Genomic DNA, 14,583 nt, shown 5'->3' on the forward strand with positions numbered 1-14,583 from the left:
TAACCCGAGTGAGGAAGCGCCGCTTGGGCTAATTGGGAATAAATGGAGGGGTGAGGGTCCCGAGCCGACAGCCCGGAGGGGGTGGGCAGCCTTGCTCGGTGCTCGCTGTGGCCCTCCAAGCCCTTAGAAACAGGGAGTTGTGTCCGTTTACGCTCCGGTTCACTTTTAGAGATACCTGGTAAGTGCAGGAGGCTCCGTGGGGAGCTGCGTTTGGGGTTCGTTGAACCGGTGTTCCCCGGTTTCCTCTTTGGCCGCGTACCGGGTGTGTGTGTGAGCAGGTCCCTGCCCCACGCGGCACGGCCCTGTGGGGAGGGGGTTCCGTCCCTGCCGCCGCCTGAGCTCATGTGGGAAAAGATTTTACTGATTTAACGTTTCGGTGTTAAAATGAAGCTGTGTGTGCAATATATTGAGCTAAAAGGAGTTTACAGCAGACTTCCCATGCAGGCATCTTACATAATACCGTGCTTCATAAATTCTGGTTAATCTTACTTGGTATAAAATGACCTTGTAGATTTAGGAGGGAAGTGTGCGATGGCAGCTGCTGCCTTTTAGAAAGCCTAAATATAACCAGATTTTTGGAAAAGCATGAAAAGCTATCAGCGGTGTTTCTGTGATTTGAATTGGAAGTCAGAGCTCCAGCGGCTGTCAGGGCATCGGGGAGGGCGGTGTGTCTGGGGAACAGCCTGGAACCGGCCGTGCTCGAGCCGCCGGGGCTCCTGGTGTCCCTGCGGGGGGCTCCTGGTGTCCCTGCCGAGGGCCACTCCTGGTGTCCCGCCGGGGGGCTCCTGGTGTCCCTGCGGGGGGCTCCTGGTGTCCCTGCGGGGGGCTCCTGGTGTCCCTGCCGAGGGCCACTCCTGGTGTCCCGCCGGGGGGCTCCTGGTGTCCCTGCGGGGGGCTCCTGGTGTCCCTGCGGGGGGGCTCCTGGTATCCCTGCCAAGGGCCACTCCTGGTGTCCCTGCGGGGGGCTCCTGGTGTCCCTGCCGGGGGCCGCTCCTGGTGTCCCTGCCGGGGCTCCTCGTGTCCCTGCCGGGGCTCCTCGTGTCCCTGCCGGGGCTCCTCGTGTCCCTGCCGGGGCTCCTCGTGTCCCTGCTGGGGCTCCTCGTGTCCCTGCCGGGGCCGCTCCTGTGGGCACACTGCGCTAACCAGGTTTCTCCAGGGTCTTACAGCGGCATTCGCGTTTCTCTGCGCGGGCGGACGTTCCTCACCAGGTGGCTGCGAGGCTGTGTTTGCCTGTTGTAGAGACACCTGTGCCTTGGGGTAGAGTTACCCCAGGGAGGTGGAACGGGCACCTCGGCCTGTGCTCGGTCAGCTGTCCTGGGAGAACAGCTGCTGCTTGACAGAGGGATTCTGAGGTGACAGGCGCGTGACGCTGCGTTCCGTACCGCTGTCACCCATCCCTCGTCTTCGTTCCGTCCCCAGGGTGACCGCTTCCGTGGCTGCCCCGTCCTCGTACGGCGCCTCTCCCTCTGTAAGCAGCACACAGCCCACAGGGGTGGTTTATTCCGGGTGTTTGAAGGGCGGCTGTAGAGGAGCTGGAATGTGCCTTTGTGCAAGGAGTCCCGTGGAAAAGACAAAGGCAATGGTGCAGGTGACTCCTGGGGAGATTCCCGTCGGACACGAGCGGGAAATTGTCATGATGGGAACAGTCAGCCACTGCAAGGATCTCCCCAGGGAAGTGGTGCATTTCCCAACATGGGACACGTTGAAGATTCGGCTGGACAGGGCTGGGCCAGCTTGGCCAGACCGGGCTTTGCCAAGAGAGGCTGAACCAGATGATCCTTGTGGTCCCTTCTGACCAGTTTTATTCCACTATTCCTCCGCATGGGGAGGGCAAAGCAGCCGCTCTTTGGTCCAGAGCGCGTGTGAGTTGATGTGGAATTGCTTTTTGTAAGTAAATACTAATTACTTGTGTGCTTGTTTATTTCAGGGATAGACTTCAAGATCAAAACCGTTGAATTACAAGGAAAGAAGATCAAACTCCAGATCTGGTGAGTACCGCCCGGGAAGCGCGGGGGTCCCTGGGGCGGCTGGCGGAAGGGTTGATCCGAGATGAAATGGTGTGACCGTGTTTTGGGACTCGGGAGCGGTGAAGCTCCATGCGTGTTCGCCTACAGCGTGTTTAGGAACCGGGAGGAGAGGTGTGTGGGTTCGTAGCCGCTGTGGCCGCCGGGCGGTTGGCGGATGCCCTGGCTGGGAGGACAGGATCCTCGCCGCCTGTGATTCCGTGGGAAACGTTTAAAAGTGGAGTTTTTAGACTGAGTTGCCCGGTAGCCTTGCTTTGTGTCACAAGAGGGTTCAGTCCACGTCCGCCTTTATCTGATGTGTTTCCATAGCGCAGTGCGGAGGCTGCGCGGCTGGCTGGGAACACGGCTGCTCCCTGGGCAAGGCTGCCATGCGGCGGAACCTCGGCCGTGTCCTCCCAGCGCGCCCGTGCGTCCGACTGAGGCTCTTCTCGTCTCCAGAGCCCCGGGGCAGCTGGGTCCGGAGAGCCGGTGCCTTCTCCCAGCCCTGGTGTTGTTGGGGCTCCCTCCTCAGCCACCTGCACGTGCTGCTGGTGCATTCCCAGCTCTGCCCAGAGTTCAGGACTCGTTTACAGCTTCAGTCTGTCCATTTTGGCCCTGCTGATGAAGATCTTTTGTGGCTGGATGATGCCAATGGCTGCAGATGCAGGTGGCTGGTCCCAGTCGGAAGGCAGAGCTGGCCTCCCGCTGCCTGTTGAGTGTTGTGCTCCCTAACGAGCGTGTTTGAAGGGTCTGAGTGCGCCCGCTCTCGTTCCTGGGTCTCAGTCCCGCATGCTCCTCCCGGCAGAGCTCGGGGCGCTCGGGGGGGCTCTCGTGCCCTGCGGGGGGGCAGCGCCGCTGACCGTGCCGGGCGGCTCGTGCTCCTGGGCTCACCAGCCTTAACGCTCGTGCTCCTGGGCTCACCAGCCTTAACGCTCGTGCTCCTGGGCTCACCAGCCTTAACGCTCGTGCTCCTGGGCTCACCAGCCTTAACGCTCGTGCTCCTGGGCTCACCAGCCTTAACGCTCGTGCTCCTGGGCTCACCAGCCTTAACGCTCGTGCTCCTGAGCTCACCAGGCTTAGCGTCGAGACCTTCAACCCGGATCAAACCAGTGCATCTAAAAGTCCTTTTGTGTCGTGTTTTTAACCCCGGAAGGGCAGGTGCTGTGAATCACTGTGGGACACAAAGGTGAAATGGAATGTTGGAATGGCTAAACGTAGGGTAAAGTCATCATGAAATATGGAAAATGGAACTATGGAATACTGGGGATGTTTGATGTGTGTGCAGACAAAGAAGCCAGTGATGATGGAGCTGTACACACTGCGGGGTTCAGTGCTTTAGAAGAGGAGGGATCTGGGTGAGCGGAGTTTTATGAAACTGTGACTTCTGAACATTGCACAGTCAGGAACTCGTTGCCCGAATCTGCTTTGTGTTCCTGCCCGTTTAAAATTGCATATTTGAGCTGGAACGTGGAGAGCAGAGGGTGAAGTTCCTGTGCATGAGCTTTCGATGGAAGAAAGAAAAATCCAGGCTTTGTAGTTTCCAGCTTTTCCTGAACGAGGAGCTTTGCCCCGCAGAGGTTCGGGGCTGAACAGGGGGGCTTTTGGTGAAGATACTTTGTGCCACCACCTCTGTTACCCAGCGCTGCCTCTGAACTCCCGCGCTGGTGGGAGCGTGTAACCCGTGCCCAGGCTCCGCTGCCGCGGGTCGGTGAGGGCTGGGGCCCTTCCTGAAAACCGGGCGCTGCTCTCATCCCTTTGGCTGTGCCAGACTGGGGTCCGGTTCTGTCCCCGCAGGAGCCGCATGGGAGCTGCTGGAGCTGGGTCAACCAAACACGCCACTGTCACGGTTCTTGTCAGTCAGCATCGTCATTGTTGGTGCTTACCCAGATTGAAGGGTTTTCCTCCAGAACAGTGACGTGCGGCTGTTCGCACAATGACGGGCGGTGACGTTTCGTACCTCGCAGACCCCAGTGTGCGTTTTGTCCCCGGCCGGGCTGGAGTCTCTGCCCCGCGTTGGGGTGTCGAGGGTATGGACCCTCAGCCAGTTTGCTGGTGACACCAGGCTGGGAGCAGTGGTGACACTGGAGGCTGTGCTGCCATCAGAGACCTGGACAGGATGGAGAGCTGGGCGGGAAAGTTTAATGAAATAGAATAAGGGAAAGTGTAGTCTTGAATCTGGACAGGAACAACCCCAGGTTCCAGTGTAAGTTGGGGAATGAGCTATTAGAGAGCAGTGTAGGGGAAAGGGACCTGGGGGTCCTGGGGACAGCAGGGTGACCATGAGCCAGCACTGGGCCCTTGTGGCCGGGAAGCCAATGGTACCTGGGGTGGGTTAGAAGGGGGTGGTCAGTAGGTCAGAGAGGTTCTCCTGCCCCTCTGCTCCGCCCTGGGGAGGCCACCCCTGGAATACCTTTCACACTGGTGAAAAGTGTGTTTCTTTTCACATGCAGAAAGCAACAGAAATAAACTGTTCCTCAGCTTCCCGTTCCTATGTTGCCTTACCTCTCACTGCTGCACATCATCTCCATCACCCACGCGTTGAACCTTCTTGCGCAGTTGTCCTGGCGCAGGCGTTCCTGTGCCTGCAGACTGTGTCACCGTGTCACCGTGTCACCGCAGCTGGGACTGGTTTGTACCCCTGGGGGCAGTTGGTTGTACAGAGAACAGATCAGCGGGCCCTTCGCGCTGTAAGCGGCTCCGCTCCTGCGCTGGCGCGCGGCGGCCTCAGCCGCGAGTGCGGGAGTGCAGCAGGAGCACGGAGGTCGAGCTGAGCGAAACCTTGCCGGGGGCGACCAGCAACTTGATACTCTGAGCTATTGAAAGTGTTCGCTGTTCAGTGCGGATCAAACGGGGATTAAATGTGTTCGTGTTGCTCCGAGTGTCCCTGCGCTGGGACGCTCTGGAGGAGCCTCGGCTGGCCTGGGCAGACCCAGCTCCTGCAGGGCGGGGGTCACATTCGGGGTGGGAGCACCTGAAAAAATGGAGCATCGTCCTGGTTGGGCTGTTGCACTGCTGTGTTTAGAAGAAGTGTTGGTGAGCCCGTGTGCACCGCGTGGGACGTCAGCAGGGGTGGGCTGAGTGCAGGGCTGGGAGAAGGGGCTTAGGACAAAGATTTGGGAGGAGAAATCCTTACAAGGGCTGGGACTGGAAGGGTTTGACACTGATGAATGGCTCAAAAAACTGTGAATACAGTAATGCTGATAGTACAGAGAGGGGAGGGAGAACAGAAGAACCAAGCTGCGAGCTGGCTGCTCCGGGAAGAGATGGTGTTACCGGTGTTACCGGTGTCACCGTGCGAAAGCGATGAAGCGCCCTGGAGGAGCGGAGCTGGAAGCTCAACTCTGAAGAGTGCGGCGTCACACAGCCCAGGAGCTCTGCTGGAATTGCTCCGAAATGGAAACCAGAAGGCTTACACATCCTGCAAGCCGCTGAGCTCATCAGTGTAACGTAGCAGTTGACAGATGAAACGTGGTTTCTCTGATCCCCGGGGTGCAGTTGTTTCCAGCGAGCAGGGGAGCACATGTTGGAGTCTGACATGGACACGGTTTGCTTAGCGTGCCCTGGAAACAAAGGGGCGAGAAGGGTGATCAGAGGACGTAGAAACTGTTTCAGGAAGAACAACTGGAAAGATTAGGATTCTTCAGGATATTGGAGAGCGACCAAAGCGCATTCTGAAATAACGAGTATATTGGAAAAGGTAGGTAGAGACCCATAAAACTCAATGCCTTTTCCAGTACCAGCACCTCGGCTCTAGCGCAAGGCTGGAAGGTGGCGCGTGCACAACGCGGGAGCTGAAGCTGTGAAACCCCTCGGCGCAAGGTGCTGCAGCTGCAGGTGTGCGCGGCAGCAAGGCCTTCCATGAAGGGATGGTCTGCATTGGACTCTTAGACACGCAGATGAGATCTCTGGCTCCAGAACACTTGAGCTACACGGGGTGGAAGCTGGAGAGCCCTGAGCGGGCAGGTGCGGCTCCCCTGCGCTGGGAGAGCGCACGCGGGTCAGAGAGGCGTTCGTCATCCTGCTGGAGTGACACCGAAAGGAACTGGTCCTGTCGGCTGCAGCACACGTGATGGGAGAGAAGAACGGACTCTTTCAGCTCAAGAAGGGTGGAAATCAAAGTTGCTAGACATCCACCAGCAGGAGTGGGAGACTGGGAGAAGCTCGAGTTCAGCATAATGGAAATGAAATAGAGGAGGGGAATGAGGAGGGGGAAAAACCCAGATCAGCCAGGTATTTCAGATTAGAACTTGAGCAATAAGAGGATCAGGATGTGTCCTGTTCTGCCGTCGCAGAACTCGCCCCAGGAGCCCTGTGGGCAGTTATTGGGAACGTTCTGCGCAGACTGGGCGGGCTGGGGGCACCAGCAGAGCGGAGGGGGTGATCCCCAGGGCGGACCCACAGGCCATTGGGATTGACCCAAATCTGACACAGAGCCCAGGCCCCATTGCAGGGGGGGAGTGCGGGACGGGCCAGGGCACAAACCTCTCTGCAGTGCGTGGGAGTGGGTCTGGGGCTGATCCACAGCGTGGGAGCCGCGAGCCGCTTGTCCGAGTAGTGAATAACGGCGAGTTTCCTTCAGCCGCCCCACGGCGCACACTCACACGCGTACATCCAGTCTATAGCTGACCCTAAGGAGTAAGCAGAACACCCAGTAGAGCTGTACGAAGAGCGCGTTTGGAGGGGCAGCCGGGCACTAATGGGGGCCAGTTCCTCAGCAGTGGGGGTGCGTTCCCAGTTCTCACACAGATCGCCCCCCGGCAGCGTGTCGGGCCAGACGGGGAACCCCACGGGCGGCGGGGACAAATCAGCGAAGCACGCAGTGCTCTTGCGCCCGGGACTGGCGGGTTTGCACAACTGCTGCCCCAGGACCAATGGGTTTGCACAACTGCTGCCCCAGGACCAATGGGTTTGCACAACTGCTGCCCCAGGACCAATGGGTTTGCACAACTGCTGCCCCGGGACCAATGGGTTTGCACAACTGCTGCCCCAGGACCAGTGGGTTTGCACAACTGCTGCCCCAGGACCAATGGGTTTGCACAACTGCTGCCCCGGGACCAATGGGTTTGCACAACTGCTGCCCCAGGACCAATGGGTTTGCACGACTGCTGCCCCAGGACCAATGGGTTTGCACGACTGCTGCCCCAGGACCAATGGGTTTGCACAACTGCTGCCCCGGGACCAATGGGTTTGCACAACTGCTGCCCCAGGACCAATGGGTTTGCACAACTGCTGCCCCAGGACCAATGGGTTTGCACAACTGCTGCCCCGGGACCAATGGGTTTGCACAACTGCTGCCCCAGGACCAGTGGGTTTGCACAACTGCTGCCCCAGGACCAATGGGTTTGCACAACTGCTGCCCCAGGACCAATGGGTTTGCACAACTGCTGCCCCAGGACCAATGGGTTTGCACGACTGCTGCCCCAGGACCAATGGGTTTGCACAACTGCTGCCCCAGGACCAATGGGTTTGCACAACTGCTGCCCCAGGACCAATGGGTTTGCACAACTGCTGCCCCGGGACCAATGGGTTTGCACAACTGCTGCCCCGGGACCAATGGGTTTGCACGACTGCTGCCCCAGGACCAATGGGTTTGCACAACTTGAAAAATTGAAGATATCTATTTTATTTTCTCTTTTCCCCCGCTCGAGCACTGCTCTGGTCTTCCTGTCTTTGCACAGACCTTGTGTGCCTGCGTTTCCCTGTGGTCTTGTTGACTGATTCAAAATTTTAGAAACAGCCTTATTTTTTAGTCAGCGACTCTTAGCTGTGTAGGAGACCATGAAATAAGTTTTCTGTCAGCACATCTTTGCTGGGAAGACCTTTTCATGGCTAGAAAAGTGTCCATGGAATTGATATTCAGCAGGGAGCTCGTTGCAGAGATAATCGACCAACCTGGACCCCTGTCCGTGTGACAGCGAAGCGCAGCAGTGCTGTCACAGTTGGATTTGCAGCAGTTCCCAGGTATGAGCATTCGGTGGGTGCACTGGGAGCGTTCACAGCATCCCAGAGTGTCAGGGGTCGGAGGGCCCTGGAAAGCTCATCCAGTGCAATCCCCCATGGAGCAGGAACACCCAGCTGAGGTTCCACAGGAAGGGGTCCAGGGGGTTTGAATGTCTGCAGAGAAGGAGACTCCACAGCCTCCCTGGGCAGCCTGGGCCAGGCTCTGACACCCTCACCCCCAACAAGTTTCTTCTCCTCTTTCAGTGGAACCTCCTGTGTTCCAGTTTGCACCCATTGCCCCTTGTCCTGTCACTGGTTGTCACCCAGAAGAGCCTGGCTCCATCCTCCTGACACTGCCCCTTTCCATATTGATCCACATGAATGAGTCCCCCCTCAGTCTCCTCTTCTCCAGCTCCAGAGCCCCAGCTCCCTCAGCCTTTCCTCACACGGGAGATGCTCCACTCCCTCCAGCATCCTGGTGGCTGCGCTGGGAGCAGCCGCAGACCCAGCACCGCCTCCTGGGCTGTTGCGGTTACTCCAGGGTCACCGAAAAGTTCGCTCTCACTGCTGAGAGCTCCTCGGAGCATTCACACGTGCGGAGACTCTTCTGGAGCCTCAGTCCCACTTCCTATAAAAATGAGACCCTTCACTCATTCTAGATGTTTCCCATCACCGTTTTCCAGTGAAGCTGAGACGTGCCAGCCGTGGTGTCAGCAGTCCCCTTGCTTCAATGCAGTGTTCTGCTGCCTACTTTAAAAATATTAGAAGCAGCAGCGGGACAGTAATAAAATGTTTAGGATCATTTTGGTAGGAATGATTTAGTTGAATATACCGAAGACCTTCGCTGTGAGCAGTGTGGGCTGGGAGGCTCTTCACAGACCATCAGATATCGTCTCTCCTTGTTGCACCCATGTAAATCTTTCACAAACCAACCACGGCACATTTGAAGGTTTCTTTGTTCTCTGCCAGGTCAGCCGGAAAGCTGGCCCAGAAATCCCTTTCTGTTGGTTAAGCTGACATAGTCTGCACGCTTTAATGTGGGCATGAGATCCTTTGAATAGATTTGTCACTTTCCTCGTGCTTCTCCTTCCCGCGGTCCCACAGGACACCTTCTTGGTCTTGCTTTTGCAACCAAAGACACCGAATTCTGTTTCCTGAGCCGCAGGGCTGCGTCTCCTCGGCCGCCTTAACAGTCCTCGGACGCTTTTGTCTCCGTGTGGGGAGCGGGACGGTACCACACGTGGCTTTGCCCCCATCCAGGATTTACTGCGCACCCGTAGCAGGTGGACCCACAACCTGTGTCCCTGTGTCCCGGTGTCTCGCTGTCCCTGTGTCCCGGTGTCCCCGTGTCCCGGTGTCCCCGTGTCCCGGTGTCTCGTGCCATTTGCTCATGGCGGGTCCGCTGGTCCTCGGCAGTTTGAAACCCATCACTCGTTTCCTCTGTTTGCTTTGGTCCGTTCTCCACTCTCACATCCATTAAGAGTTCTCTCTGAATAATGAATGGAGAATCCATTAAGAAGGGGAAAGGGCAAATATAGTAACTATTAAAAAACACATAGGGAAGCACTGCAGGCTCTGCTTTCTCCCTCCCAGCTCATTCTCCATCCTGAGCTTCGCTTCAGCTGCCACCAGAAGCAGCAGAGTTAGCTGAGCAGGTTGGTTGTAGGAGCACAGGACGAGCAGTGAGTATCAACCGGGTGTTCCCCATGCCCCAAACCCGCCTGAGCTGTCCTGGGGTGGGGACACTTTAAGGTCACGTTAAAGCTTTATAAGAACTGATCTGAAAACAAAACTCTTCTGAGCTCTAAGCTGCAGCAAGTGCGGAGCGATGTGGGTCGGAGCGATATGGGTCAGAGCGATGTGGGTCGGAGCGACGTGATGCGAAGCGATGTGGGTGCAGAGCGATGTGGGTCGGAGCGATGTGGGTCGGAGCGATGTGGGTGGGGAGCGATGTGGGTGGGGAGCGGGGGCTGCAGGAGGAGGGCGCTGGTGGTTCCCAGCTCGCCTGATGGTGACGGTGACGCTGCTGAACAACCAGCAGCGTTTTGGGAGCTTGTACAGAAACGAGCATGGAGCAGGCGGTGCGCACAGCGGCCGGTGGGCTGGTCAGTGAGTGTGGTGCGGAACTTCAGAATGGTAGGCGGAGGTTTGAGACGGCTTCTTTTGCCGTTCATTCGGCAGGACCGGCTGGGGACGGGGTGTCCGGGACGGCGCTGTTCTGGGCTCCCAGCCTGTCCCCGTGTGCTGGAGCGGCTCTTGCTCCCATGCTCTCCACTGCGGCTCAGAACGCTCCATATGTGTCCCTGCGATACGAGACTTGGCAATGCCGATTTCTCCTTTTGGGTGCAGGTTTCGAGCTGTCCATAGAAACACAAAGTTCAAGATCAGCAGGTTTCTCCTGTGGCTTGGGGCTGGGTTTATTTATTGTGGTGGGACAGCAGAGCTGGCGCAGCGAGCGGCTTTCCTGTTCAGGGTCCTGCGCCTGAGCCCAGCTCAGCGCTCCGGTGGCCTCTGCCTCCATCCCAGCTGACTCTGAAATGGGTTTTAACAAAGCAATTCTCTTCAAAGTAAAAACCAAGAGAGAAGCTTGAAGCCCCAAGTTTCTGCACCCTCTTGGGCCTGGCTTACTGGAGCTTGTCCTTTTGTTCTGAGCACCCAGCTGCACCTGGGGGACGAGCCGTGCTCACAGCTGCCGCAGGTGCGCGCCGGAGCGTGCTCCCCGTCCCGCAGAGCGCGGCCCGTCCCCCCGTGCGGCAGAGCCGGGGCCGCGCGGCTGCTCCGGCACACCCCGCGGCGCCTCTGATGGTTGTGTCTGTTCTGCGCAGGGACACGGCGGGGCAGGAGCGGTTCCACACCATCACCACCTCCTACTACCGAGGTGCCATGGGGATCATGCTGGTGTACGACATCACCAACGCCAAGAGCTTCGAGAACATCAGCAAGTGGCTCAGAAACATAGACGAGGTGAGTCGCGTTTGCGAGATCCCGGCACCGAGCGGTTGGCTGTGACCGCAGGGCACGCGGTGAGCCCCGCAGGGCACGCGGTGACTCCCGCAGGGCACGCGGTGAGCCCCGCAGGACATGCGGTGACTCCCGCAGGGCACGCGGTGACTCCCGCAGGGCACGCGGTGAGCCCCGCAGAGCACACGGTGACTCCCACAGGGCACACGGTGACTCCCGCAGGGCACGCGGTGAGTCCCACAGAGCACGCGGTGAGCCCCGCAGAGCACACGGTGACTCCCACAGGGCACGCGGTGACTCCCGCAGGGCACGTGGTGAGTCCCACAGAGCACGCGGTGAGCCCCGCAGAGCTCAGCTCCAGGACTGCAGCTGCTGCTCCTACCCTGGCAGAGGGTGTGAGTCACACCACAGGGGTCTGGGGGCTGCTCTTCCCCTGGGTCCTGGGTCCCCTCCTCAGCTCTTCAGCAGTGGCACAAAGGCTTGCAGCCCCGCGCAGGAGCTTGCGCTGTCCTGCAGCAGCCGATCCAGGCATGAACAACTGGTTCTGTGCTGGAGGATGCCTGGAGGTGGGGAACACACCTGGTGGTACCCGGGAGCTGCTGCCTGGGGGGCCGTGCGGAGGAGCAGCGCGGAGGCGTAGGCTGCGGAGTGTGCAGAACAGCTCACCTCCAGCACCAGCCTGGTTTATAACAGCTCCAAAGGCTCGAGGACACTGCCCTATGATCACCCCGCTGCTGCAGAGCTGGTGTCCGGAGTCCTGTGCGGGTTCACCGTGGCTGCTAGAGCTGGTTTGGGCGCTGGGGAGGGTGGGCAGGCCGCTCTGCGCTGCACAGCCGCCCTGTCCTCGTTAGAAGAGGAACCAAACGAGGAGCCCGGGACAGGGTCAGGTGAAGCAGAAGAAACCGATGTGGAAACATTCAGTGCCTGGATCCTCAAGAGTTGGCTCTGCGGGAGGTCCGAGATGTCAGAGAGCAGCACAGCTGTTGGTTCTTGCTTTGTTTTGCTGTTCCCAAATGGAATCGAAGTTGGGATTTTCCAGCTTCGTTGTTTTCCTGGAGAGCACGAGGACGGCCCTGCAGAGCTGAGCACCGCAGCTGGGCGCTGGCGAAAGGTTCCCACACAGGAAAGGGTGATATCGGGACTTCAGTTTCCAGGTGTGAGGAATGGGAAACTGTCCTGTTCGTGGGAAGGTACAAAAGAGGGGCGGGGGGCAGGCAGCACAGGAGGAGCCTCAGCCACGAGTCGAACGCAAACTTGAACCCAGGGCCTTTCAGTTGTTTTAAAACTCCGCAGCAGCGCGGAAGCCGAGCGACCGATGTCCCTCGTACCGTCGAGTCTGAGGAGCGGCCGTGTTCGCTGACCTCGTGTTCTTCGATCTGTGTCACACGGGCCTGTGCGGTGCTTTCAGGTGCGCGGTTGCTGCGGTTTGCCAGGGCTGTCTGGCGCCTTAGGAAGCTGTTCTCATCCTGGAGGAAGCTCGGGATCAAGGATGTTGGCAGGAGGCACGGTGGAGCCATCCTCTGAGGCTCCAGCTGCACTCGTGAGGCTTCTCGCTCAAACGTGTGGCGGGTGTTGCTGCACCACGCACAGGGTTGTTGCAGACATTGTGAATGAAGTCACTAAGCGCTTTGGTGTTACAGGGAGTTAATATTGCCGAGGATCTTCTCTCGAGAGCTCCCACTTAGCAAGCTGCTGTTCCCAACTGCTGCCCTGTGCAGGAGGCTCTTCTACAGGATGCTTAACCCTTCATTTAGAAATAGCGGGGAAACCTAGAGAGGTGACGTCTTCATCCTTGCTGAACACTTCGTTATTTCAAGGCCCCCCGTTATTTCACGGTTGCCCGTTGTGCAGAGGTGGCCGTGCCGGCACGTGGGCTCGGGGCTGGCAGGAGCCAGCGGTTCGGTGCGTTGGGGCTGGCGGTGTGCACGGGGAGTCTGGTGCTGTGCGAGGTGCCTGGTGCTGTGCGAGGGGCCTGGTGCTGTGCGAGGGTCCTGGTGCTGTTCGAGGTGCCTGGTGCTGTGTGAGGGTCCTGGTGCTGTGCGAGGTGCCTGGTGCTGCGGGAGCACTTCTGTGTGTGCGTGAAGCATTAATGTACGTGGTATCTCAATCTGCCCGTGCTGTCGCTGCCCGTCCTCCCCGTGACCCGCAGGGCAGAGCTGGGGTGATCTCCGGAGGAGCGTAGAATGGGTTCTCACTGGGAGCGCGGATCTCTCCCCTCGCTAGTTCTGTTAGTGACTCTACTGTAAAGCAGTATTAAGGCTGTTGAAGTGAAAGTAAATTCAGATTAGACTCTCCAAGAAGCTTCTCATGGCAGGTCTCAGAGTACTTGAGTTATCCACTTAAGTGATGCTTTGTGCTGCTGGAATTTCCTGCTCATCCGGGGGTTGTCCTTGGCACGTTCTTTCCTCACCGCCATGGAGATTGGCAGCGCTTTGCTAACCGAGCAGCCAGGATCTTTGCTCATCCAGCCTTCCCCGGGGAGCAGCGCCGCTCGCCGTGGCCCGGCAGAGGTGGTTCCCTGCGCTGCCCTTTGCGCGCGGTCCTGCTCTGGTGGCGGCAGCACGGTGGTGGGGAGCAGCGCGGTGCTGGAGAGCCCTCATGTCCTTTACCAGTTAACTCGGTAACTCCTGAAAAAGTTACAGCAAAAGGAGTTCTTTACTAACTCCTTGGTTATTTGGCTTTGCGGTGGTTGAAAGCATAGCTGCACTTTTTAAGGACACTTCCCTGCCTACAGTAGAACCGTGCACGGGACCCTTTGAGCACCAGGGAAGCGGCGGCACCAGCCGGAGCCCCCGTGGCGCACGGGCCGGGCGGTTGGTGCTGCGGCCCTGGGGTGCGCCTGGTCCCGCCGTGTTGTGCAGCAGACGTTCGTGTCTGTGGACGTGCTCGTCTGGCACACGTGAAACCTGGCGCCTCGGAGCTGGTGGTTCCCACGCCACTGAACGCAAACTAGCGGAGATCTGGCAGACCGGTGTCGCTAAGTGGAAGAACCGGGGCTGCAGAGCAGCACTTGGTCTTTTTTCAGAAAGGAAGACTTCACGCTTAGACTACAGAAATAAAAAGGAAGGGGAAGCACAACTGGCGTTGGGGTGGTGATGGAGCCTGTCAAACCCGTAGCAGGTGTCTCGCTCCACTTCCAGGGTACATGAGCAATTCGGCCCAAAGTCGCTGTCTGAAGGAGGATTTGTAGCCGCCTATGGAGGCGCAGGGCAGCTGGGCCTGCGAGCGTTCGTGTGGGGCTGTGCCGGTCCGGAGGTGCAGCGGTGAGGCAGATACTGCGGGTGGGCTCGTGTGAACCTGCGTCCTGTCTCGTTTCAGCACGCCAACGAAGACGTGGAGAGGATGCTGTTAGGAAACAAGTGTGACATGGAAGATAAGAGAGTTGTCCCTAGAGCAAAAGGCGAGCAGGTAAGTGGTGGACAAAAACTTGCTTATCAAAGTAAGCTAGCATTTTTCAGGCATCCCTTAAGTTACTTATCACCTGGGGGCCTTGTACGATACCTGTCTTATGTTCAGGCATTGACACTGAAGTGTTTCATACACTTTACTTGCTGTTTCTGAATCAGTAAGTTCTGAGTGTTGTGTTGTGGCACTCTGCCCAGCCCGTACTCGTGATGCCCGCTCCGGCTGGGGCATATTGCATGTGTAAAAGCTGCTAATCCCCACGGTACAGCAGCAC

The 14,583-nt window shown here is 58.3% G+C and overlaps 1 protein-coding gene across 1 annotated transcript in view; it reads left to right on the forward strand.

The window, feature by feature from the left end:
• Positions 1-14,583, forward strand: part of RAB10 (RAB10, member RAS oncogene family) — a 43,721-nt gene that overhangs the window by 24,347 nt on the left and 4,791 nt on the right. The window contains exons 2-4 of the mRNA XM_065833267.2: positions 1,928-1,988; positions 10,769-10,907; positions 14,223-14,312. Coding sequence (XP_065689339.1) covers positions 1,928-1,988; positions 10,769-10,907; positions 14,223-14,312 — 290 coding nt within the window. The remainder of the gene's footprint in view (positions 1-1,927; positions 1,989-10,768; positions 10,908-14,222; positions 14,313-14,583) is intronic.

The sequence above is a fragment of the Patagioenas fasciata genome, chromosome 3 (assembly GCF_037038585.1).
Source record: "Patagioenas fasciata isolate bPatFas1 chromosome 3, bPatFas1.hap1, whole genome shotgun sequence".
NCBI classification, from domain to species: domain Eukaryota; kingdom Metazoa; phylum Chordata; class Aves; order Columbiformes; family Columbidae; genus Patagioenas; species Patagioenas fasciata.